Source organism: Gadus chalcogrammus, chromosome 22 (genome assembly GCF_026213295.1).
Source record: "Gadus chalcogrammus isolate NIFS_2021 chromosome 22, NIFS_Gcha_1.0, whole genome shotgun sequence".
NCBI classification, from domain to species: Eukaryota; Metazoa; Chordata; class Actinopteri; order Gadiformes; family Gadidae; genus Gadus; species Gadus chalcogrammus.
In genome coordinates, this window is record NC_079433.1 from 8,564,586 (window position 1) to 8,587,691 (window position 23,106).

General features: G+C 45.5%; 3 protein-coding genes across 6 annotated transcripts; all 3 read right to left on the bottom strand.

Moving 5' to 3' along the window:
* Positions 1-3,024: 3,024 nt before the first annotated feature.
* On the bottom strand, positions 3,025-7,895 carry ppp1r8a (protein phosphatase 1, regulatory subunit 8a). 2 transcript variants are annotated; one of them, XM_056583236.1, is made up of 7 exons: positions 7,840-7,895; positions 7,298-7,451; positions 6,223-6,313; positions 5,653-5,903; positions 5,044-5,188; positions 4,755-4,819; positions 3,025-4,634 (listed from the first exon to the last, which is right to left on the bottom strand). In XM_056583236.1, the coding sequence occupies exons 4-7, from the start codon at positions 5,761-5,763 to the stop codon at positions 4,257-4,259; spliced, it is 699 nt and encodes a 232-aa protein (XP_056439211.1). In that variant the 5' UTR covers positions 5,764-5,903; positions 6,223-6,313; positions 7,298-7,451; positions 7,840-7,895; the 3' UTR covers positions 3,025-4,256. The 2 variants fall into 2 exon arrangements, with proteins under 2 accessions (XP_056439211.1, XP_056439212.1); XM_056583237.1 differs by lacking the exon at positions 6,223-6,313 and having other exon boundaries at positions 7,840-7,889.
* A 428-nt stretch (positions 7,896-8,323) lies between these two features.
* LOC130376038 (replication protein A 32 kDa subunit-A-like) lies at positions 8,324-11,525 on the bottom strand. 3 transcript variants are annotated; one of them, XM_056583234.1, is made up of 10 exons: positions 11,398-11,521; positions 11,106-11,195; positions 10,928-10,977; positions 10,682-10,777; positions 10,471-10,588; positions 10,243-10,316; positions 9,811-9,918; positions 9,643-9,714; positions 9,465-9,559; positions 8,324-9,364 (listed from the first exon to the last, which is right to left on the bottom strand). In XM_056583234.1, exons 2-10 carry the CDS (start codon positions 11,119-11,121, stop codon positions 9,286-9,288), a joined length of 708 nt encoding a protein of 235 aa, XP_056439209.1. In that variant the 5' UTR covers positions 11,122-11,195; positions 11,398-11,521; the 3' UTR covers positions 8,324-9,285. The 3 variants fall into 3 exon arrangements, with proteins under 3 accessions (XP_056439209.1, XP_056439208.1, XP_056439210.1); XM_056583233.1 differs by having other exon boundaries at positions 11,106-11,525; XM_056583235.1 differs by lacking the exons at positions 9,643-9,714; positions 9,811-9,918 and having other exon boundaries at positions 11,106-11,522.
* Positions 11,526-13,061: 1,536 nt separating this feature from the next.
* On the bottom strand, positions 13,062-19,384 carry pdik1l (PDLIM1 interacting kinase 1 like). The gene is made up of 3 exons (XM_056583304.1): positions 19,275-19,384; positions 17,444-17,739; positions 13,062-15,855 (listed from the first exon to the last, which is right to left on the bottom strand). The coding sequence occupies exons 2-3, from the start codon at positions 17,726-17,728 to the stop codon at positions 15,115-15,117; spliced, it is 1,026 nt and encodes a 341-aa protein (XP_056439279.1). The 5' UTR covers positions 17,729-17,739; positions 19,275-19,384; the 3' UTR covers positions 13,062-15,114.
* Positions 19,385-23,106: the final 3,722 nt, after the last annotated feature.

A 23,106-nucleotide genomic window follows, 5' to 3' on the forward strand; every position in this document is an offset into this window, starting at 1 on the left:
TACACACCATCTATCGCTCTGTCAATCTATAGACTTCATCCCTCCTTCCTTACAGGCCTCAGACTTCCTCAGTTACATAAGATACAGAGTGTGCTGTTGTGTTATGGGACTCTCCTGTGCGTGTGTGTTGGTGCATGTGTGTGTTTTTTTTGTGTCCATCTGTATTTGTGTGTGTGTGTCTGTTTAACTCTGTGAGCATGTATGAGTGCACGTGCGCATGCGCGTATGCAGGGGTATGTCTTCCTCTGCGTTTCTGTGCATGTGCATGTGTGCCTACGTGCATACATACGTGCGCGTTCGCAGAGTGCACGGATCTGCAAACGCCAATGGTAATGGATGGGTTGGGCACCTCATCCCGCTCCACAGCCGACTGCCATCCCAGGAATGTGTCTCTTCCCGGGGCCGGGGCCCGCTCTGCAACCATGTGGCCTTCTACTGTCACCACGCAGCGCCTGCAGAGAGAGAGACAGACACGCCAAGCACGGGGGCAAGCGAGGCCCCCGACACCAACACTCCCTCTCTCTCTCTCCCCCCCACCAATCCCCTCACCCCAGCTCCTCCTCTGGCAGACTTCGGGGAACGCGACCTGCTCACGTTTGAAAGCAGTCCAGCAAACAAATGCTTTTCTCTCGCCTGCCTCCTTTATTTTTTTTGTATCTCTTAAATAGGTGGAAACCACACTTTTTTTCCCTTAATACACAGCATTGTGCCAGCGCACCTCTCACAGTCCTCCTGACGAGTGCGGCGGCGTCGGTAATATCCGAGGAATGTTGTGCCTGCAGCTCGCGAGGCGGCTACGGGTGGAGGCGGTTACGGGTGGAGGCAGACGCAGTTGACAGCCTCCTCTCCGACGCCATACCTGCTGGCACAAAGAGCTTTAGCTAACACAACCCGACACCTACTGCTAATCCCATTTCAAATTGCACTCCCAACCATGAAATCCACTCACAAGCAGAAAAAGAAGAAGAAGAAGAAGGGAAAAAATAAAAGTATAGACACACAAGGAAGAAAAAAATAAAGTACAGAGGTGCCATGAAGATAATCCTCCTCCCCCTCTTCCTCCTCCCCCTCCACTCTCCCCCCCCTCTCATGTCTTTTTTTGTATGATTCCAAAGGAAACAAAAGCCAAACTGTATTATTAAAGACCTTGGATGGATTCCACCATGGAGAAAAAATGAATAGACCACTAAGTGAGGTTTGGTACAATTAGGGCCGGGCACGCATGGGGGGGGACAACAGCGTACAAGCCGTGTGTTGGTAGCGGGCAGTTTGGAAAACATACGTCTGGAGTTGGATCCCAACCGCTTTTGTTGCAAAGAAGTGGACCTGGTCCGGAGAAAGGAGAAACTTCCGGATGGCCTCACACACACACATATATACGCATACGCACATGCACACACAGTCCACTCCCGCGATCGCCCCGGGACGACCCCTATGGTCGGTTGCATGACCGGGTTCTGATACCGAAGCACCCAAGCAGCACCCATCTGGGGTCCTGCGGTCCGACATGGCAAGTGACCTTCAACACCATCGCCAGACACAACAAGACTCTTAAGAAGCTGGGGGAGGAGCCAGCCGACACAAACGGTCACCGTCAAGTATCTCCCCCCCGACAGCGCTTCACCTCTGAAAGGCTGGGGGTAAAGACGCCAAACTTCAACTCTCCGATGGTCGGTGAAGGCGTGAGTAGAGTTAGTTAGTTTGCGCGACGCACGATGACAGGAAGTTGCCGTAGAGAAAGGGCGGGAGACAGTAGCGCCCCGTGGCTGTGTGACAGGGTGCCATAGTGTGTGTCACCCAGGTACGCTCCCCCCCTGCCCCTACCCCACCCGTCTCCACTTGTCTCCTGAAGTTCCGCCTGGTTGCCTTTGCCGAAGCGACTGGCCTGATCGGAGGCGACAGACTCTCTGCTCCCTACCTTCCGTCAACTGTCAAAAGAGGTCACCTGCCCTTCCACTTGTACCTGGCAGGAGGGGGGAGGGGGGAAGTGTGGGTGAGGGACGGGATGGTGATAAGGCGGCGTTCAGTCACGTAAGAGCTGCGCCACAAATACATGCCACACGCTCAAGCCATTTCAGCTCCTGTGTTTTCTTTTGGAGTGAGGGGGGTGGGGGGGGGGTTCTTAAAGTTGGCCGTCAGTCCGTCAGTTACGCCCACGTTCCGAGACAGCCGAGAGGCTATGGAGGAAATAATGTGGTTTCGAATCTAATTTATCTTTCATTTCTATTATCTCAATGGTCATGGGTTAACACTGAAGAATGAAAATGAAGGAATAAAAAGCAACTCGGAATAAAGTGGGTGAAAAAATAGGGGAGTTCGCCGGGTCGTATATCATTAAGCAATTGAGGAAGTTAATTAGACAGCTCTGATAATTATTGCCATGGCAACCTGAGCGCACTCATGCAGATTTGATTAACGAGGTGCCATTTATCTGTACTGGCTGCACAGAGGAAAACTAACTGAAGAACCCGAGAGCCCCCTACAGGTAGAACGCAGGTAATGTGTCTTCGTTCAAGCAGAACGAACGAAGACTATAAATGGTACAATATAGAGAACATAAAATAGTCAATAAATAAGCCTGTATGATACAATACAAATAATAAAATCACTTTATATGCTAGCTTAAATAAAGTAAGCATTTTAAAATATATTAGTAAACAAGGTTTTCGATTTTTCGTGCTCGTCTTCCTTGTCCTTTGTGACAGAGAATTGCATCAAAACCTTGTAACGACTGACAAATACGAAAGACTAATCTATTCACTGCTCTGATACAAAATTAATTGTTCTCGAAAGTATTTCCATGTGAATTAGAATACAAGCCTTCATCCCAGAAGTCTGAGCACGAGGTGAACCCAGGTGTATCTCGTGACGGTACAGACCCATAATTAACATAATGAGCTACACCTGTTCTCGCCCCCCTCTGCGACGACTCGGGGAGGAAGGCCGATCGCGTTGAAGTAAAGATATTTGTGAGCACACATGTTGCCCTCTGGTGGAAAAACAACAAAAAGTTCTAATTACGGTTTTAAAAGCTACTTTTGTTATGTTAAACAACGGATGATTGAAGCATAACAGACATCCCATAATGAAATAGCAACGATTACTGAAGACCATTAGAGACTACACATATTCATACCCCCACAAACAATTTAAAATGTACTATTGGATCTAAAAAGCAATAACTTTTTTCTAGACTATGACTGCCACACCAATTAGGGCAAACTCATTCAAACGCAATACCGAGAGAGGGAGAGGTATTGAAATCCGAGAAAGGAAAATGTTCCATCGCCATGTGAAGTAACTGAAGTAAGGTGACACATTTCAAGTGTGCTTAGAACATGCTTTCAAATCAGTTTATGGGAAGTAAAAAGCACCACTTTATTATCACTCTTGAGCTATTTTCTTTTTTTTCTAGCTGGGGGATGTCACTATTATTGGCAGCTCAAAAGTGAACACATGAAGGTAAAAGTGAGCGCACAGTGGGAGATTTCTCCTGGGACCAGCCAATCCTCCAGCACAGCGCTTCACATGCGGCAGAGTGAGAGGCGTATGGATTAGTTTATTGTACAAATATCAAACGCAGACAATGTCTAATATCAGCCCATCCTCTCCACCTATTATCCCCAAGAAAATGAAAAAACCCGCTTCTCCGATGCAGCCTTAAGTAGCTGACAATGGCTTCTGCTTTAAATGTCACAATCTCTTCTAAAAATAGAAACCAAAGCATCAATTTGAGTGTGTTACAAATGCCAGTTTCTTTATTGGTCTTCTTCTGAAGTCAACCACGCCCCAGAGTTCATAGCCCTATCTTAGTCGATGACTGAAACGACTGGTTAGTTCTTGGCTTTGGACGTTTTAGTTTTGGAAGGAAGAGGAATATTGGTCCGACATACTGTGACCAAGGTAGAATTCATCAAGCCTGAAAAAACAAAAACAAAATTTAACGTAGCACAAGTTCAAATTTGTAGAAAGGACACAAAACGAAATGGTTTGAAATAGTCCAGTTACCAAAGTCTTGCTTTGGAAGAGCATTGATAAAAGAAAATCTTTTAATTGAATGCAAGGTACAAGCTAAGACACCCATCTTTCCCTCCATATATTTTTCTGGGTTTTGCTCATAACCGTCTTAGACTCAAAGATGAATCTACCGCTGCCTCTGTAAACGTCACTTCCACAGCTGGTCCCTCCCAGCTTCTGTGTCTTCCCCCGGTCGCAGGCTTAACCTGAAACAAAGCCGGCGTCCAGGAGAGGAAAGGCTATATAAGGAGTGAAGGAGTTGGCTTCTTCCCCGGCCACGCCTCTTTGGCGTATTTCTTTTTGCGCGGTTCGTTGAACGCCTCCGCGGCGTAAGGTCCGGGTGTGTGCGTGGGCACGGACGCGGGTGCGGCCGTGTCCCGCCTGATTGGAGGGCGTGCCGAGACGGGGCTCAGATCCACCTCAGGGGCCGGGTTGGGGACGCTGCCCAGAACGGTGGGCCCTCCCAGGGCCAGGGCTGCGGGGTTGAGGGCCTCGTTGCTGGTCGGGGGGAGGTCCCCGTACAGACCCCCAGCGGCCCGGGGGGAGAAGGGGCGTGTCCTGTGGCCAACGGCGTCCTCTGAGCCTGGGGGCTCCACTGGGTCACTCAGCTTTCTCTTCTTTTGAGGCGTGAAGGTGAGTCGAAAGAAGACAAAGAAACAGAAATAGTGTTGACTCGAAACCCTTTGGTTGTTTTTACTGTGATGAAGCCATGAAGGTGAGAGGAGCCTTTACATTACCTTGATGGGGACCACAGCCGTCTGTATCATGTTGCGGAAGCGTCCAACACTGGGGTCCACGTCCTCTATGGTAGGGAACAGAGAAGGAGAGAAACTCCCATTACACCCAGTCTTAGCACACATGTGCATAGGAAATGGCATTTGAGGTAAAAAATAAAGGCAAACCATATGAACAACCCAAAATTATATGTAGAATAGGAAACTAGATAGTGAGTGTGTGTGTGTGTGTGTGTGTGTGTGTGCGTGCATGCGTATGCATTTGTGTTTGCGCATGTGTATGTGTTCGTACCTGGGTTAATGACCTCGTCGTCTTCGCTGAAGGAGACACGGGAGCTCCTCCTCCTCCTCTTGGGGCGGGGTACGTCCCGGTTGCCCTCCTCGATGCTCAGCGTGGAGATGCGCTTGTTGTGGGCCGTGTTGAACTCTGTCAGATTCTGTTCCCAGGAGAATCAGCAGCATGAGACTAGCGCCGTCACTCTCAATACCGCCGTCTTGAGAAGTGAGACTAGCGCCGTCACTCTCAATACCACCGTCTTGAGAAGTGAGACTAACGCAGTCACTCCCAATACCGCTGTCTTGAGAAGTGAGACTGGCAGTCTCACTCTCAATACCGCCGTCTTAAGAAGTGAGACTGGCGGTCTCACTCTCAATATCGCCGTCTTGAGAAGTGAGACGGCAGCATGAGACTAGTGGTGTCACTCAATAGCACCGTCTTGAGAAGTGAGACTAGAGGTCTCACTCTCAATTCTGCCATCTTGAGAAGGACAGGAATGATCGTGAAAAATATTTGTAATCTCAATCTCTCTCTCATTTAAATAAAACAATGCAAAATCTATTTTATGTTTCAATAACTACATCTCTATATCTAGAAACATATCTATATATAACATGCATTCACCTCTAACTCAGTCTCCTCTTGAGGCAAGCCCAGCAGGCCTTTCAGCACCTCCTCCTGCTGCTGCTCCTCCTCCTCTCCTTTTCCTCCTCCAGCCTTGGCCTCGGTGCCCATCCCGCTGCCAGGCTGGCTCTGGGGCTTCTCCCTGAGGGTGTATGCGCGCGTGGACGCCCCGAAGGACACGGTGGTGTCGATGGGCACCTGCTGGGGCTTGTGGGGCTCCAGGCGGATCTGACCCAAGAAGGTGCCGTGCGCTGGGGACAAACCGAGCGAGAGAGAGAGAGCTGTGCTAGCATAATACTAGCTGGTTTGTTGTCGTTTGTTGGCGTAGGCTGTATAGAGATGTATGGGAAGTGGTCAGCATTTGTGGAGGCACTGGATCGCTACACTGAAATCTAAAATTGTAAGCTTTATCAAAATATTTAGTCCGAAAACAAGAGGATTATGGTCTGTATAAAGGTCAACCTGGAGTATGAAAATTGTATATATAACTTTGTATAGATTTTATATTTTGCATATACATATCACAGGTGCAGTGTGATAGGCATTCAGCATTCTAATGTTGGATTATACCTGATACTGGCTTTCAAACACTTTAATCAGGATTTCTTTAAAGATCCAGCTTGCTGGCCCGAAATAATATATCCTCCTCCGTCTTATCCTCCTAGGGTAAGAGACAAAACATCTCTTTTATTAACAATGCCAGTAAATGCTCTTAACAACATTCATGTAATGAGGAGGGATTTCAAATCCAACTCTATTGGTAGAGAATAGAAAAACAGTAGTGGTTAGTGGTTCCTTAATTCTCGCAAATTGAGATCCACCCAAGAGCAGAAATACTGAGCACCTTCAAATTAAGGGTAATCACAAAGTTGTCTGCGCACGGCTTGTGAGAGAAACCGATGTACTGGGTTTTCCTTTTGTCTGTGTAGCTAAAGAGGCACTTTCAACAGCCCTGTTAGGCGTTGGTTGATTTTATTGGGTTAAAGGCCTAGAAGTTGCTTCACGTTTCAATTGTTCCTGCTATTTAAACCTGCTTGTGGTGTCAGAGTAAGCCTAAGAGAAAATCAGTTTTACACTGATATAGCTGCTCCTAAAAGGTAATTTGCTTCCAATGTTGATTCCAATCGCTCACTCAAAATGAGCAGAAACACAAAATCAAACTGTTATGGCGCTCCCAGTTAACAATGCAATCGCAGACATTGAACACATTTGGTTTTAGTTGTTCTACAATCTAATAATCTTATGAAGACCATATTAACCCACTCTGATGCCTACAATTCATAAAAGCATCCTATCGAAAATGTTAGAATTAATTAAATAGGCGTCCGATAAGTCCCCTCCCCTAAACCACCTACAAGAGTAGATCACTATGCTACAATGCCATACACAGTTCTGTTTAAAACAATTGCCTTTAAAATACAGGTGTGTTTTTTTTTTGTGTCTGTCAATTTGCAATTACATTTATCATATAATTGCATCTGTCATCGATGTCAATGCCAGATGCTTATATCCTTTAACAACACCAGCCTGTGTGTTGCTCACTTTCCCTGAGGCATCACTATGCTGAGGCTGAGTGCAGTGCAGTATGTGTAGTCTGTTTACCACTAGGAATGAATGAATTAATAAATAAATAGTGTGCCCTTACTGCTGTTGAGGTCTATAAGGAAGACCCTCTTCAGATGGCGGTGGTAGACCAGTGCAGAGTGGACCCGTGAACAGGACTGGTGGTCTGTTGTGAAGTCACACAAGTCTGGGTTCCTCCCGAATAAGTAGAACTTCTTCTCGTCGATAATCAGCTTCTGGGCAGAGGTGCGGAAAACCAGGCCGACACACTGTCAGATATAATAGTTTTTTTCAGTCAATTATTATTTGCAAGTGTATATAAAAAGAACACTGATATAAAGACAATATGCATGTTCTAAAAATCATGTGAGGTTATGTGGTTAAAACAAGCTCCGTGGGTGTATCAGATTGCATTAATATTGTTGATTAAATTCAGAGTGGAGCAAAATATCAGATAGTCACTAGCATAAATGTAATTAAAACAAGGGTATCGTAATCTGTCAACACCTAAATCTGCATGTGCTAATGAATCTACTTTTTCTCCAATATGCTCCGCATTGTGATAGTAGCTGTGTGTGTGTGTGTGTGTGTGTGTGTGTGTGTGTGTGTGTGTGTCACCTCTACCAGCTTGTCTCCTTTCACCACATCCAAGTGGAGGCCAGGAGGAGGCTTTCCCGCCCTGGTGACGTGGATAACAAGCTTGTGTTGGCTTAATTAACAAACACGCACAGAACTTGCAAATAATTTGAAATAGAACTGCAGAGGGAAATTGATGGTGTTTCTATACCAACTTGTAAGAGAACTTAGTAAAAGGTACAAATGAGGAAAAGCAAGTAGTTACACAGCGGCAGGATGTAGGGGTTAAGGTTTCTTGCTTAAGCATTCATACAAACAGTAGAAATTGGGGTAATTCTTCCAGTGTCTTTCAGCTCAGAGTTGTTCACCATGCCATTAGGCTATCCTGCCCCCAGGCTTTTCCAAGCATTTAATAGATGCATACATTTATTTTTTGAAGTGCACCACCTTCAGATGCTCCTAAAGTAATACACTTTGGATAGTATTCTCCACATTTATATTGCCCCCCTCCATGGGGCTGCTTTGTCTTGACAGATTTTAGCAGACATTTATTGTTATCCTTTCATTCCAGGATTTACGAGGATGTTTGCTTTGGTAGCTTGCTGTATATAGTATTAACGCCAATAATATTAGTATAAATGCTTATCAAGAACTTCGTTTTTCAAATATTACCATCATTTTAAATGGGGCACCTTCATGTCAACCAAATTGAATTATATCGATCATTTAATAAACCTTAAGACTCCAACTATAAATACTGAAAAACAATCCACAGTCAACATATAGCGTTTAATGTCATACATGGACAAAGGAAACTCATATTTTTGCATGGCAGAAAAGACGCAGGGGTCCAAGCAGGACTTTGCGGAGGCATTTGTTCTGACCAGACCAGTCATCTGAGGTATCCATCACTGTTTACATTTTTATATCGCTTCAGCCAGCACGGTAGCGCGTTCACTGTCAACTGATTCCTGGCGTGTTAAATAAAACAATGGCTACGCGGTTATTTAAAGCACCTTTGGTTCGCATGCACACTTAAGCCCTTACCATGTCGGGCATTCAAAAGGAGGTGTGTTCGTGCTAGTGTCTGCTGCCATTTTCGACCGGCCTCGAATACTCTCCCTTGGAATTCTGGGAAAGCGAGGCAGACCAACACGACAGCTGCGTGGGGATTGTAGTCCATTCATAAATGTGACGATTGTGCTTAAATAAAGAACAAACCAGAGTGCTTTGTGAAGAGTTATTCATATACTCGTTGAAGGCTTCTTACAATGTGTCACCAGTCATGACTTTGAGAGACAAAACAAAAAGGCAAACAAACTAAAACAAATGTGCAACAAAAATAGAAGCCTCTACAACTGGTTGACAAATGAAATAAATAAAACATAAATGCCCCAAGACCTGTCACCACAATGTCATCGCATTCAACAGCATTGACAAAGCAAAAAACAAAGCAAGACCAATGGGAATTGGGCAGGCATGTCCAACCAGCATTTATCCACTCGACTTGAAATGTTGCTCATCAATGGTTGTGAAGATGTTGCCCTCTTTCATTAGGAACTCCAGGGATCTCCTGTGTGAAAGAACACAGTTGACATCCAATCACTCAATCACTTCAGCTTTAGTTGGTTTGAAAACCAGACATGTTGTGAGTCAGACTAAAACACGCCTACCTGATTGTCGGGAGACTGAGGTAATCCAGCTTTGTCTTGATGTCATCCAAACTGATACCCTCATGGCCACAGCACTTGCTGACGACGTGCAGGACCTTGCATGGGAAATGAGCAAAATTGAATATCAGTTAGAAGCAAGCTAGTATTCAAAAGTTACAAACAAGGTTGGTTTCCTAACCTCAGTCTGAATGGTGGACAAACGAGATGATGGGTATTTGTCATTTACAGGTTTCCAAGGAGAACCGCCGACCTGACTCAAAATTAAAATAAATGCGTGAGAAGCTGAAGTCATTATGAGCATTGTACTCCTACTTCTAAAAAAAGTATACAAACGAGAGAAGGATACCCTCTCAGAAGGCAGCATATGGGCTTGAACCACTTCCAACATGTGGGACGTGATCTCATTTAGGTCCTCAAGACAGCGTATGTTGTAAGCGGTCAGGGACCGTCGACCCTAATGACACAGAGAAGGACATTCAGGCAGTTACTCCAGTGTGCCGCATGGCGGTCGCATTTAACATGGCTCTGCATTCACAGTACAAACTCTTATTTCCATGTCCATAATCCCCATCTTTACAATCTTTGAAACTACTGCTGTTCTTTTTACTTTTGTTAGCCATTTTTTCTCTTTCGATGCCCATTATGTGGATAGTGCTGCCATGTCCAATATTCAGAATCAACCCGTGTTACAGTGTGCATGGGATAAATAAAACACAAGTATCTTGTAAACAGAAATGTCTTCATACAACATCAGTGCATTCATAAGAAAATACTTTACCTCAGAGCCCCGTAAAGTTCCCACAACCTTAACGTAGGTGCCAGGACTTCCGTCACACAACTGCGAAGGATCCGCTAGGGAATGTAGGATGTTTAATAAAGAAGAAGGAGAAAAGGCTGCTTAAGAACAACATGGAAATGTGTTGGGATTTGGGTCCATGATGTAGGGATGTTCGGAGAAATGCTTGAGGGGACAGATATATTCAGCAGCAGAGCTCATCAAAGTCACCGGCCTCGGTGTTCACCCACAGCGTCACATCCACAGGAGGGCCCGTCATGTCATCCACCCTGTACTGGATGTAATTTTCAAAGGGCTGACTTCTTCTGACGACGCCCACGATAGAGGCCTGCTCAAATATTAACGTCAGTCAACAGTTGAGAGGTGGAAATTTGCAACACAACTATGAAGTTTTTCTGGAATTACTACAACGAGGCCCTACCTGGCTGACCTCTCGGCCTCCGACCACGTATGAATCGGCCTTTGTGCTTGAGAGCAGCTGGGACACCGTGCACGGCAGGATCTGAAGCGAGGCTCTCTGTATGCCGTGTGTGCATTGTGTGTGTTAAATCGAAGAAAGGGACAGCATTGGTGTGCATGGTTAAGTTTGGATCTGCGGTTTTAATCACACGACCATTTAGCTGTTACACAAATAAACATGTTGTAAAGTGTTGTGAAATTAACACACCGTTATGGCTGCTCCTTTTTCGCCAGCATTATGTTGCGATAATTTGTGACCTATTGCAAAAAAGAGTTAGAGTTGAATCAGACTGCATTTTATGACAGTTTGTTAGCGTCATGCTGTGTCAAAATGAGAATATGAGGCATTTTGGCTCCTTTAAAAATAGATATATATAGTATCATACCTTTGTTATCCCACATGACAGTTGGGAAGGGCTTGACTTGTAAGTATCTTCTATTTTAACTACAGGACAAGACCTCTTCCAGGGCCAGTGCTAGATGGTGTAATAGACCGTTACCACAGAGGCGTCATCGTGGGACAAACACAGGTGTCACTCATAACACTAATTATGGGTCTGCATGTACCGGGATACAGGCAGTAGACTAAACAAGTGAAGCTGACACACGTTGACCATTGCTGGTGCTTTAACACAAACAAATGAAACACCTGCCCAAAGTTAATTTTGAGGCAATCACCTGTGTTGCCCTGCTATGACAACTCTGAGGGCTCCATGGTGAATATGTGTGGTCTCTTCACTAGTCTACCTTACCCTGGTTCAAAAAAATAGAAGCCCATTAGTGTTATGAGCAACACCTGTGTTTTTCCTATGCTGATACCTATGCTGATACCTCCATTTTATGCTGCCAGCGTCTTTTCAGGCTCCAAGTGCATTCAATATAATTAACTGCCAATCTGTTTCCACCAAATAAGACATTTTAATAGCAACTCGTGCATCAATTTCAACATTTAATCAAAACACTAATCAAAGTTATGCATTTGGTTCCAGAACAAAAAATCAGTTCTACAGACATTTAAGATAAATTTCATTTAATTTGTTAAAAATAATTTGACAACGGTAAGAGCAAAAATTGTTGGTACAAAAGTGAGAGACCAGACCTGGCTGTAAATTCCTGCGCATTTCTGATTAAGGTTCAATATTTAGCAAATGGTTGCTGCACTTCGGACCTGAAACAGAGTCGTATCTTTAGACCAAAGGTGATGGCCCCAAGACAACCAGGAAGCTTTTTTTCCCACCGATCTGTACACACAGTCACACACGTTAAACCAATGGAAAATGTATAATTAATCTCAACACCCCAGAATTATTCATTGCAAATATACCACACTTTTTTTTTTGCCATAAATAAATGGAAGCCGCACAGTTTGAGAGTACAAAAACAAACTCATCACAGCAAATTACATCTCAACAAAACAAGGCTCTTGAAAACAGAGCACGCATCCACAATCCAATGTACATCAACCATGTTTATCCCCTGTAGATCATGTACAGTATTTACATAAAAGAAAAACAAAGGGGGTAGGGGGGGTGCCAAGCAGTTGTTTATCTAGCTTGAGACAAGGGAAAGCAACCGGCTCTTGCCTTAAGTACCCAGTCCATCAAAATATGTCTGAACACTGGCCTTGGAGCCTTGGAACATAAAGAGTCTAGTCTGGAGGACAGAGCACATTCCTCCAGCACAGGAGAACTGTCTAGCGCAGTGACTCAGGTGAGCTTGTGTTTAATTAATGATGCCCTGTGTATGCACTTAAGTACGCCCAGGGGTAGAAAACAACGACACATACGCCACACCACGGGCCGTGTCAGTGCTGGGGCACATCCCCCAGCACCTCCCTGTATCGAGAGCGAGCAAAATGATGAGCGAGTTGAACAATAATGAGGCAGTGGCAAATGGCAATGCATGAGACTGCATCTTTAAAGCGGACCTATTATGCTTTTTCGACTTTTATGACCTATAAACGTTGTTATAATGATTGATAGTCATGTGTAACCATACTAAAGTGTCAAATAATGACGTACATGCATTTCGACGTATTCCCAGCTGAGAGTCTGGGTTGGCTGTGCACAGGGCCGTTGCTACGATTCCTGAATTGTTGACGGGGGGGGGTGTAAGGAGCAATTGTTGACGGGGGGGGGGGGGGGGGGGGGGTGGAAGGAGCAATTGTTGACGAGGGAGAAATTGTTGACGGGGGGGGGGGGGGGGGGGGCGCTATGGTAGTAATATGGGCTGGTAGTAAAACAAAAAAATTAAAAAAAACATTTTTTTTTTGTGGGCCCCCCCTGGGCTGTGGGCCCCTAGAATCGTCATCACCTTTCACCCCTTATCGACGGCCCTGGCTGTGCAGAGCGCTAAACACTCGGGACAGCGTTTGCATTCACTTGTTCACATTTCCGGGAAATCATCTACGCAGATGCACTCCTGCCGCACCCCCATATGCCTGGTCAAATCTGCCCGCGCACGCGCTTCAAGGAAGGTAACCAATCACAACGGAGTTGGGTTGGCAGGAGGGGGGCGAGGGGGCGGAGAAGGACGAAACCGAGCATTGACAGAGAATGCTGAAAGCGCCCAGATGAGAGGAAGAGTTTCCCGAAAATCGACATCGTTTTTTGTGTATGGTTAAATATGACTATCAATCATTATAACAACGTTTTTAGGTCATAAAGGTCGAAAAAGCATAATAGGTCCCCATTAAGGCCAGACTTAATATTGAAACATTTGATCTAGATCCGGGGGGGGGGGGGGGGGGGGTTAAGGAAGACAATACACCCTTAACAGTGCATTAGGAAATCATGACCTCAAAGGAAATGAATAAATAAAGAAACAGTGATCCCTCTCCCAACACCCACAATTTAATAGGCTTAGCATGACTGTCTGAAGCCCGGTGAATGGGATTAGGGGTGAGCTCCTGGGGTCGAGGGGAACGGGGCACGTTGACAGTGTGGAGTATTAGACACAATGGTTTACAATGCCAAAAAAACAACAACTATGCAGAGGCTCGCGGAGCTGAGTGTGTATGAGTGTTCATTCCAGGTGGTAAACAACCGTTGATTGCCGTTATTCCGCCTCGCCCAACGCAGTCAAAATACCAAAAAGAGACAGAGGGGAGTGAAAAAAAGAAAAATTTAAACCAAAAGAACCAAAAGTGCATTCAGAGATTTACTAAAGCTCCCCCACATCCAACATTTACTAAGAAAATCACAGGCATTTGAATTCAACTTCCCTTCCAAATCTCAAAGTCACATCTCGTAGGATGACACAAATCAAGCACAGTCGTCAGTTAAGTACATGGACATCGAAACCTGTTCATCTTTTTTATATTTACAGACTTTCATTGATCTGGATGTCAGGCCGGTCATAACAGGTTCTGGTGAACTTGCTCATGTCGTTTCCTCCTCATAGTGTCCCAAGTTACCAAAATACCGAATCTTCTACCGTCTTTCCGTGATACGAATCTGGTGGGATATGGTTGTTGGTAGAAGGAAGTGAACTAGCAACCTACCGGCTGAGCGCTGCTTGATAACAGGGCCCCACCCAACACCCAGCCCCACTAATAACAGCAGCCAACATCAGACCAACTGCCATCACAGGGGGAAAGAAGAGTCTATCTGAAAGCACCAAAGTTTACCCATAGGTGTAATCAAAAATGTTTGTCTACACAAATCCTGCAAATTGTTAACCTGAGCATTTCGTTCACGGAGTTCACGAGTGTAGTGTGACTAATTGGTGCGGCGTATTGTACACAGCCTATAATTTGTGTAGAAATATAAAGGAGTAGTCAGATGCTGGTGGTAATATGCCACGTTGAAATCCCTTGCCAACAAGGGTGCAGGGAGACAGAACTGGTTCCACCAAAGATACAGATTCCATTGAGCACACCAAATATTGATGCATGGAAGCGTGTGTGTTTCCATTGAAGATCACAGGGTACGGCCTCATTTTGCATTACATATCACAATTTAGCACCATGTGTGTGGATGTGTAGGATTTGAAAGAAACAGAAGTTGTCTGTTTGAAAAGGTTATTGCTGGTATAGAGATAGCTAGGTTTAGGTAAGGGTTGTTGATGTGGATAGGATCTGTTATAAAGCAGTGCAGGCACACTGTCCTGGTGGGTATTTAGTTAGGGGGTGTGTGCATGTGTGTGTATGTCTCCCCTTTCCTCGTCAACTGATTGCCCTGTTAGGACGAACCAGGAAGGAATCACTTAGCAGTGCTGTCGGATAGTTCCCGTCCTCATTCGTTACGTTAGCTTAGAGATAAACCTTCCAATTAGAATAGATTACAATAAAACTCGATTGCTGAAGGGATGTCCCCAAGACGTGGTGAGTGTGCTTCGCCTCGAGCCGTGTCCGTGTCCGGGTCCGGGTCCTGGTCCTGGTCCTGTCCGCCCGGGTCACGTGTCCCAGTCCAGCTCCCGGCAGGCGATGCGCACCAGGCGCAGCTCCAGCTCCATGGCGTCGGGCCGCTCCTGGGGGTTGGCCGACAGCATGTCCCGGATCAGCTGCTTCATGTGGCTGTTCATGCTCTTCTTCCGGGCCGGGATCAGCAGCTCCATCTTGGGATTCTCCAGCAGCGCCTCGCCCAGCGGCACGATCTCGGTGCCCTGCTGCACGTAGCTGCCCAGCAGCTCCTTCTGGGTCTCCACGTCCACGAAGGTGATGCGCTCCACCATGGCCCAGATGATCACGCCCAGCGCAAAGATGTCCGCCTTGGCCGTGTAGTGGCCCTCCCACACCTCGGGCGCCATGTAGAAGTCCGTGCCGCACGCCGTCGACAGGAACGACTTGTTGACGCTGGCCGGCTCCTCGGGGTTCACCCCGGAGGAGGAGCACACCTTGCTCAGGCCGAAGTCCGCCACCTTCAGGGTGGGCTCGGGGCAGCCGGCGGCCGTGCGGCCCTGCGAGATGAGGATGTTGTCGGGCTTGAGGTCCCGGTGGATGATCTGGTTGCGGTGCAGGAAGGCCAGCGCGCTGCCCAGCTGCAGCATGAAGCTGGTGTTGGTCTTGCGGCTGGGCTTGCGGGACAGCAGGTAGGAGTTCATGTCGCCGCCGTCGCAGAAGTCCATGACGAACCACAGGTAGTAGGCGCAGCACGGGTCAAACATGATCTCCCCCTTGAGGGAGGTCTCCACCAGCTAGAGGAGAGAGGGAGGGGGGGGGAGAAAACGGCAGCACAAGGACGCAAGTGAAAGCATCAGTAAGACATTGGGGGTATCTGGGGAAAACATTACATGCTTGAATTCTGAGTCGTTATTGAGATCAAAGAGGAATCTATAGCGACGCCGTCGAGAATTATTAGCAACACTGCCTGAAGCACATTTCCCTAAAGAAGCATTTAAGAGGAACAAAAAACAGATACACATCACAAGCTTAATTGATAACAAGTTAGTATTCAGTTGGCATAGAGCTGGCATTCATGATTATTGATGCCTCTCGCTGTGTGCGTCTGTGTGTGTTTGTTCTAGATTTGAACGTGAAAGCCAATCTGAGGCCGCCTCCCTCAGCGTTTGTTTTTTACATCAAAGCCTTGCGAGACGCTTCTCATCTTTAAATCATCTACCAACAGCTCTTTCGTTTGACAGCAAGAGCACAAAAGCATCACCAACGAAGCTGCATTCCTCTTAAAGTGTGGCACAGATGACACTGAAAAAGATATCATTACCAAGAGGACCTTCACTAGAGGACCTTCACTAAAGGGCTGGTCTTTAATGAAAGTGTGCACTAATTGTGTTTACCCAAACGTGCTGGATCTATCCCACCGTACAAAACTAAAAGGGATCAACATATTTCAGCAATGTGCAAATCCAAATTAAACCTCTGCAATCAGCAAAAGTGTCACAAATCGTTCCAACATACCAATGACCTTGGGCATGCCTTAACTCCATTTACCCCACCGTCGCTCCGGTCAGATCATTGTCCCTATTATCATCATTTTTTTGTAAATGTGCACTGGAACATTTCAGGGGTTTCACAACAGAGGGAGAACAAAAGGCTTCTGGGAAAGACTCCAACGTCAACACGGCAAAAAGCTTAATGAGGGGGGGGGGGCGGACAAAAGGCCCTGCGCTGCCGGGAAGCCCCCCCCCCACTCACACACACACACACACACACACACACACACACACACACACACACACACACACACACACACACACACACACACACACACACACACACACACACACACACACACACACACACACACACACACACACACAAACACACCTCCAGCACCCCACCCCCAGAGCACTGGCAGGTACACTGCAGGCAATGGGCTGAAAGCGAGAACTGGACTACAGACACGGCCTCCATCACACTCACCACCACAAGGAGGGCATGGCTTCAGCAGATCACGGCCGGCCTAAAACAGAACTCTATTGAATGCATCCCTAAAGACCTGTTAAAACAACGGCCACGCTTTAAAACAATCCCCTTGGAGTTAATCTAGACCGCTAACGATGGCTACAACGGTAACATGGGGGGGAGGTTAATGGTAATAGGTGTTGTAGAGATTAGAACTAATCCCTATTCAAAGCCTCATAAAACCATCTTCATCCGACTCCACAAGTCCACTTCATCGAGAAACACTCCCTCAACGGTGCGACGACGCTAGAATCACCGGCCCATCCCGACTCAATTCCCAAGCCAAAGCGGTCATAGAACCAGGTGGCCCCCCCCGCCCGCCCGCCCGCCCGCCTGCCCGCCCGCCCTGCCCGGCCTCACCTCCAGGTAGAGCGGGGAGCTGGAGCCATGGCTCATCCTCTGGGCCAGCCGGTCCCGCTGCAGCACGCACTCCTCCAGGTGGATGACGTTGGGGTGCTGGCTCTGGATGCTGCTCAGCGCCCAGAACTCGCGCAGGGCCAGCTCCACGTTCTCCGGCGAGTGGCAGCGGATCTTCTTGACGGCCACGCGGGCCCCCGTGCTCCTCACCGCCGCCTCGTACACCACGCCGTAGCTGCCGCGCCCCACCTCCTGAATCAGCTCGTACTTCGGCTGGCTGCTTACCATCCTCTTCCTCACTGTGGAGGGGGGAGGGGTGAGGGGTGGGGGGAGATAACATGGGTTACATTCGGAGAACAAGGATCAAAGCGGCCCAAGTCTATATGATATTAACCCCAAACCAAATAATGTATGTACAATAAAAAAACTTTTTTTTAAATAAAATACATTTGGCATAGGGAGTTGCACGTTTAAGTTAATTGGTGGTCTATTGGACTGAATTTCCTTGACGATTTAGGCTTGCACGGCATACCCAGTATTATCAAGACACTTTAATACATAACGTATGTATTAATAAGAATTTTATTGAATACAAACGGCTACTATAGATTTTGATCACAATCTGATATGGACGAGAAAAGGAAGGAAATGTAATGAAAAGTAATGGCCACACTATTGTGATAGAAAGCAAGCTAAATTAAGCCTGATGGATGTAATAACTCACAGCGAACAGTGCCGTTTCGATGTGGGATCAACCATCAAATCAACACACGTGGCTAACTATTCATTGAACTTGGGCACACCCCCTACTCATCCAGCTGTGAAGTCCCTGAACAGTCGGCGGTCACCTTCCACTGACCTCGAGTTCCCTCGCTCATCAGTGCAATGATGACACCGAGCTCTGCCTTCACTGCATTTACTTCTTGAAGAAGTTACTGCATTGTTACATTGTAACATCATTGATTCAGGGACATTGCCTGGTTTCAAAAGGGCCGTTCACTTTTAGAGGCTGCTGAGAAGAGTTTCAGAGGAGCCCTTTTAGTGTTAAACCGTTACGTCACCAGAAGTTTAAAACATCAACAGGAATTTCACAGTTTTATCTGCAAAACATTGGCTACAGTTGGACTCCTCCATATTTCCCAGCCATCAACATTTATGACTACAAAACTACAAAACAAACAATGCGTGTATAGTATTGTGAGACAGCATTGCTAGACACAACTGCCAGCAAGCCCTTCTCACTTTCACTTTCAAAATGATCCTCAATAGTTTGACCGCTGACTAGATGGTCATTTAATTAATCTTTGATTACCTTTGATAACTAATCGATTACATCGAGCTCGCCAAAACAAACGCGGAAGCAAAAACAAGTGTTAGCGTTGTGATAGCTCCCTGGCTCCTCCAACACAGAGCCACTCATAGCTGATTGGCTAACAGGCTAACAGCTCCTTGGCCTCGCTAACGTCTGCTCGCGTTAATTTCGAGGAGGAAGCTAGCTAATGAAGACATGCGCTAACAAAGAGTGCCAGTCGAAACAAGACCATCAACAGCGATAACCAGGTCAATCGACACGTTTCATAACTCAAACAAGCAGGTCTCCGGTGGATTGTATTAGTGTTCACAGGAGGCATGGCAGAGATCATATGCGGCAGACCATTTATTGTCCTCTGGACACGATGTGTGTACGTGTGTGTGTGCCATTCACACGTTCATATTCAGCCAGAGACCCACACCTGCGCACCAAGTCGCGAATCCGCAAAACCCCGAGAAAAGACAACGCTTCTAGGAAGGAGAGACCTAAGGTCACATGTTAGAAGTTTTGTCCTCGACTCACCTTTCGGTCTTCGTTCAAGGATTCATTTGTTGTCAGTCTCACTTTCTCTGGCAGCCATTACCACCACCACCACATACTGTCCGCTCTCGCGCAGCCACACAGTAGGCTGCCTGCCCTGTGCAGCGAAACTGCTGGGAGAGCGGCTCCGGCACGCGCACGAATGGGGTATTCCCCTGGCAAGAACGGTGAAATGCTGCCCCCTGTCTGTCATATTAAGCTTCAACAACACTTACTTACAAATAGTCGACACTTGAGTGTTGAAGACACTTAAAATTGTTTTGGGTAAGGTTGCGAGATCAGATTGAGCAAGGTAAACATGTTTCTTCTCTTAAATAAGTCTTTATTTCCCATTGCATTGAATCACACATGATTTCATAGCTGGAAACAATGCAGAGAACTAAAACAAAGATTACATTTAGCTACAGAGGAATGGCATGCTGTTGGCTGTACATCAGTTATATGCAGTGTCTTTACACACACTTATGGGAATATTGGAACTGAGAGGTTTTCACATCCATTCGGTTACCCTCCCACCACCTCCATCTCCCTTTCTCTCTCACACATACGTGTACACATACACAGCACATGCATTTACGAGTACACATACAAAACATCTACTAACACGTGCATGAACACTCAGGCGTGTGCACGTACACACAAACAAAACAAAAGGGTGTGTCCTCTCTTCTAAATATAGATATGGTCTTTTGTACGCACCCCATACCCTGAAAACATCCCTAAGGCATAGTTGTGAACTTTACCTATGGAATTCAACAAAAATATATATTATTGAGTTCTACATTAAAATACAAGTATAAAGACAGAAAATACAATATTGTTTCATGTGAGGTAGAAAACATTGCATTGTGAAAAGAAATATAAAATGTTAAATATAAATAGTAGAGATACACAACAGAAAGCAACAAAATTATACAACATAACAAAATGGTTTTGGACATCTGCTCATTTAAAAAGCATGCCAATCTAAACCATTATTCAGATACAAATTGAGGTAGACTTGTATAGCTTTTCTGACAAGATAATTCCTGCCGTGCTCACACAATAAAATACACGTTATGCTAAAATAGGCCACAGGGAGACATGCAGTAAAAAACAATGAGGGTGAACTCACAAAGAGATAGATCCTCCAATGTCATCAATGTTAATGCTTCTCTAGGTTGGATTTAAAATGTTCTAAACATCCCTTCGCCAGACTTACTTTGCACTAGCTTTTGGTGTGTGTGGGAGAACTCAAATATGATGACAGCAAACTATGCAGACGCACTTTACCATTAAACTTTTGCTCTTCAATATTAGTTGATACATTCTGCAAGCAGAAGTCTGGCGTCCCAAGAATAAAAGGTCTTTAAAAAAAGCATTGTTCCCCGATCTCGATGGCCCCTATACTATTCATATACTACTGTATATATACTAACTGAAACTTATCCTATGCTATCCTAATATTCTATTTTCTATGATTACCATGCTGACTCATAACAGGATATTCATACCATGATAAATATGCTGGATATTTACAGTGGAAAATTAAATCAACAATATAAATATTGTGTTAATTTTAGTCAAGTTCACCTTGGACGCGATGAAGACCAAAGTTGTCCAACATCTATTAATTAAAAACGTTAAATAATTAAACATAAAACTAAGAGCAGGACTGTCTGCTGTGGTAAAGAAAATGTCCTGAATTTCAGTCTATCAAACATGACAACACGATGGTTTATCGTTGCGGTTCCACATTGTCTAACAGACAATAATGTGAAGATAGTGCATTACTCATTTGGCAATTAGAAACCACTGGCCTTCCAGCACGATAAGACGATGTCTGCATAACTTAAAAAAACGGCACGAGAACTGAATAATGTAGATGATTCTCCCAGAATTCAAGATAAGAAATGTCAAACAAAACAAAAGGGAGTGGAAAGCAAAGCCTTTTGACGAACACTCTGAAGACGATTGCATTATGTTGCCCTCAGCCCCAGAAGGGGCGGATGATGAAATCATGTTGCAAAAATTATTATAGATTTGGGTGCATTACTTCTGTGAGCGTAGCAGATCGTTTTTTGCATTCAAATAATACAGCTATGGTGATTGAGGTATTTGTTGGAATACATTTTGGATATGGCACCAATCCATGTAAGATTGCAGTACTTAATCCAAAATGTACAACGTTGGACTGACAGAGAGTTTGACATTGACCGGGTGATGGCAAACAGGAGAATGATCTTCAAAATAAATAGCAAATATATAAAAAGATAAAAGATATCTACAATCATGAATATAGAACAGCTTCTCCAGCACAGTGCGAGATCAAAATATCAACACAAAAGTCGTTCATTCATTATGCATTATGAAAAAAAGACCTTCCTGAGAGGTTGAATAGATCCCTGCGGTATTAACTGCGGGTTTCAAGTCAAGTAAGAAACAAACAGCTAACACGGTCTGGAGAACAAAGGCTGTTTTTTTCTGATCTTGCACTCAGGTTCCCACAATCACAGCAAGCGATGGAGAGGTCCATTGCGGTTTCAAATCACTGTAACTTTTCTTTGTGCAGACATGTTTTTTTTTTGGTAAGATAGCTCTTTTTCAACATTTAAAAGTCAACACTGACCCCACGTGAGAGTCGATGGCCATGGGCCTTTTGGCAACAGTGGTGGCAACATTCACAGTTTCACATTCACTTGGCCGCAGAGTCCAAGAGGATCACATCATTTTAAAAAATAATCAAAGAATTACCTTCAGGGACACAGACAATGTTCGGTCTACATTCATGGATTTGATTGTATTTTAAAATTTGTTTCTGTTTTTTTAGTTGAGCTAGTGTTAAAGAATGATCATTCATTAGTTTTAGCTCGCTGTTACATGTTTCTCTTCCACTAGCTGTGGGGTTGTACTACTGTCTGCCATAGTAGTACACAATCATATGTTCAATCATATGTTCATGCATTATGCATGAATCTCAAAATCAACTTGCTCAGTGACTCAAACTCTAGATCCCTGATAAGAGTGCCTGAGCTTTGTTCTTCCACTAAAGTGTCGAGCCATAGTCATAGGAACATCCCATGTTAAGGATTGTTTCGTTACATAGCAAAGACACTTATCTAAGGCAGATGAACAGCTGATATCTAAAACTACAAATACATCATTTTGCGTTTGTTTTGTTTTTAAGCTTTTTTTTTTCTTTTCCTTTTTTATGATCGATATGTCTTTTGGCAATTAAAAGGCTCAGCTACTGAGCAACAAACTATTTATTACACTGCTCAATAAATACAACCTGAGGTAGTCAGCTCCACAGGCAGCATTCCTGTGTGTTCCTGTGTGTGTGGTGTGGTGTGAGTGTGTGTGCGTGCGCGTGCATACGTGTGTGCGTGTTTTAATCTTGTCTTCCCCCTGACCAGTCCCCTGACCAGTCCCCTGACCAGTCCCCAGACCAGTCCCCTGACCAGTCCCCTGACCAGTCCCCTGACCAGTCCCCTGCCGGGCCCTCAGTCGTAGCCCTCCGTGTCGGGCTCCTGTCCCGGTGGTTCCTCCTGGGCAGGTGCTCCACTCTGAGGGGCCCCCGCCCCCTGAGGGCCGGCCAGAGCCGGCTGGGCTCTGAGCGGACAGCTGGCCACCATGTGAGCGAAGCTCTGACAGAAATGGCACTTTTTGGGCTGCGGCGGCAGCTGGCATTCTTTGGCGTGGTGGTCCGGCTCTCCACAGTTGTAGCATCTAGATCAATGAACAGAAGAACACCAGGACCACGCGAGTGAGTGAGTGACTGAGTGATCGGTATAGATTGGTAATAGATCAAGAGGTAAAACACACAAAAACACAC

What these genes read in the sequence shown, in the direction of transcription:
- ppp1r8a (XM_056583236.1), bottom strand. Translation starts at nt 5,763, where the DNA reads ATGGGCACCGAGGCCAAGGCTGGAGGAGGAAAAGGAGAGGAGGAGGAG. An exon ending in CGACGAGGTCATTAACCCAG is followed by an intron (nt 4,820 to 5,043) that starts GTACGAACACAT and finishes TCCCTACCATAG; the next exon opens with AGGACGTGGACCCCAGTGTT. An exon ending in CGGCTGTGGTCCCCATCAAG is followed by an intron (nt 4,635 to 4,754) that starts GTAATGTAAAGG and finishes ACGCCTCAAAAG; the next exon opens with AAGAGAAAGCTGAGTGACCC.
- LOC130376038 (XM_056583233.1), bottom strand. An exon ending in GTGGGTGAACACCGAGGCCG is followed by an intron (nt 10,317 to 10,470) that starts GTGACTTTGATG and finishes TACATTCCCTAG; the next exon opens with CGGATCCTTCGCAGTTGTGT. An exon ending in GAACTTTACGGGGCTCTGAG is followed by an intron (nt 9,919 to 10,242) that starts GTAAAGTATTTT and finishes CTGTGTCATTAG; the next exon opens with GGTCGACGGTCCCTGACCGC.
- pdik1l (XM_056583304.1), bottom strand. Translation starts at nt 17,728, where the DNA reads ATGGTAAGCAGCCAGCCGAAGTACGAGCTGATTCAGGAGGTGGGGCGC. An exon ending in GCTCCCCGCTCTACCTGGAG is followed by an intron (nt 15,856 to 17,443) that starts GTGAGGCCGGGC and finishes TCTCTCCTCTAG; the next exon opens with CTGGTGGAGACCTCCCTCAA.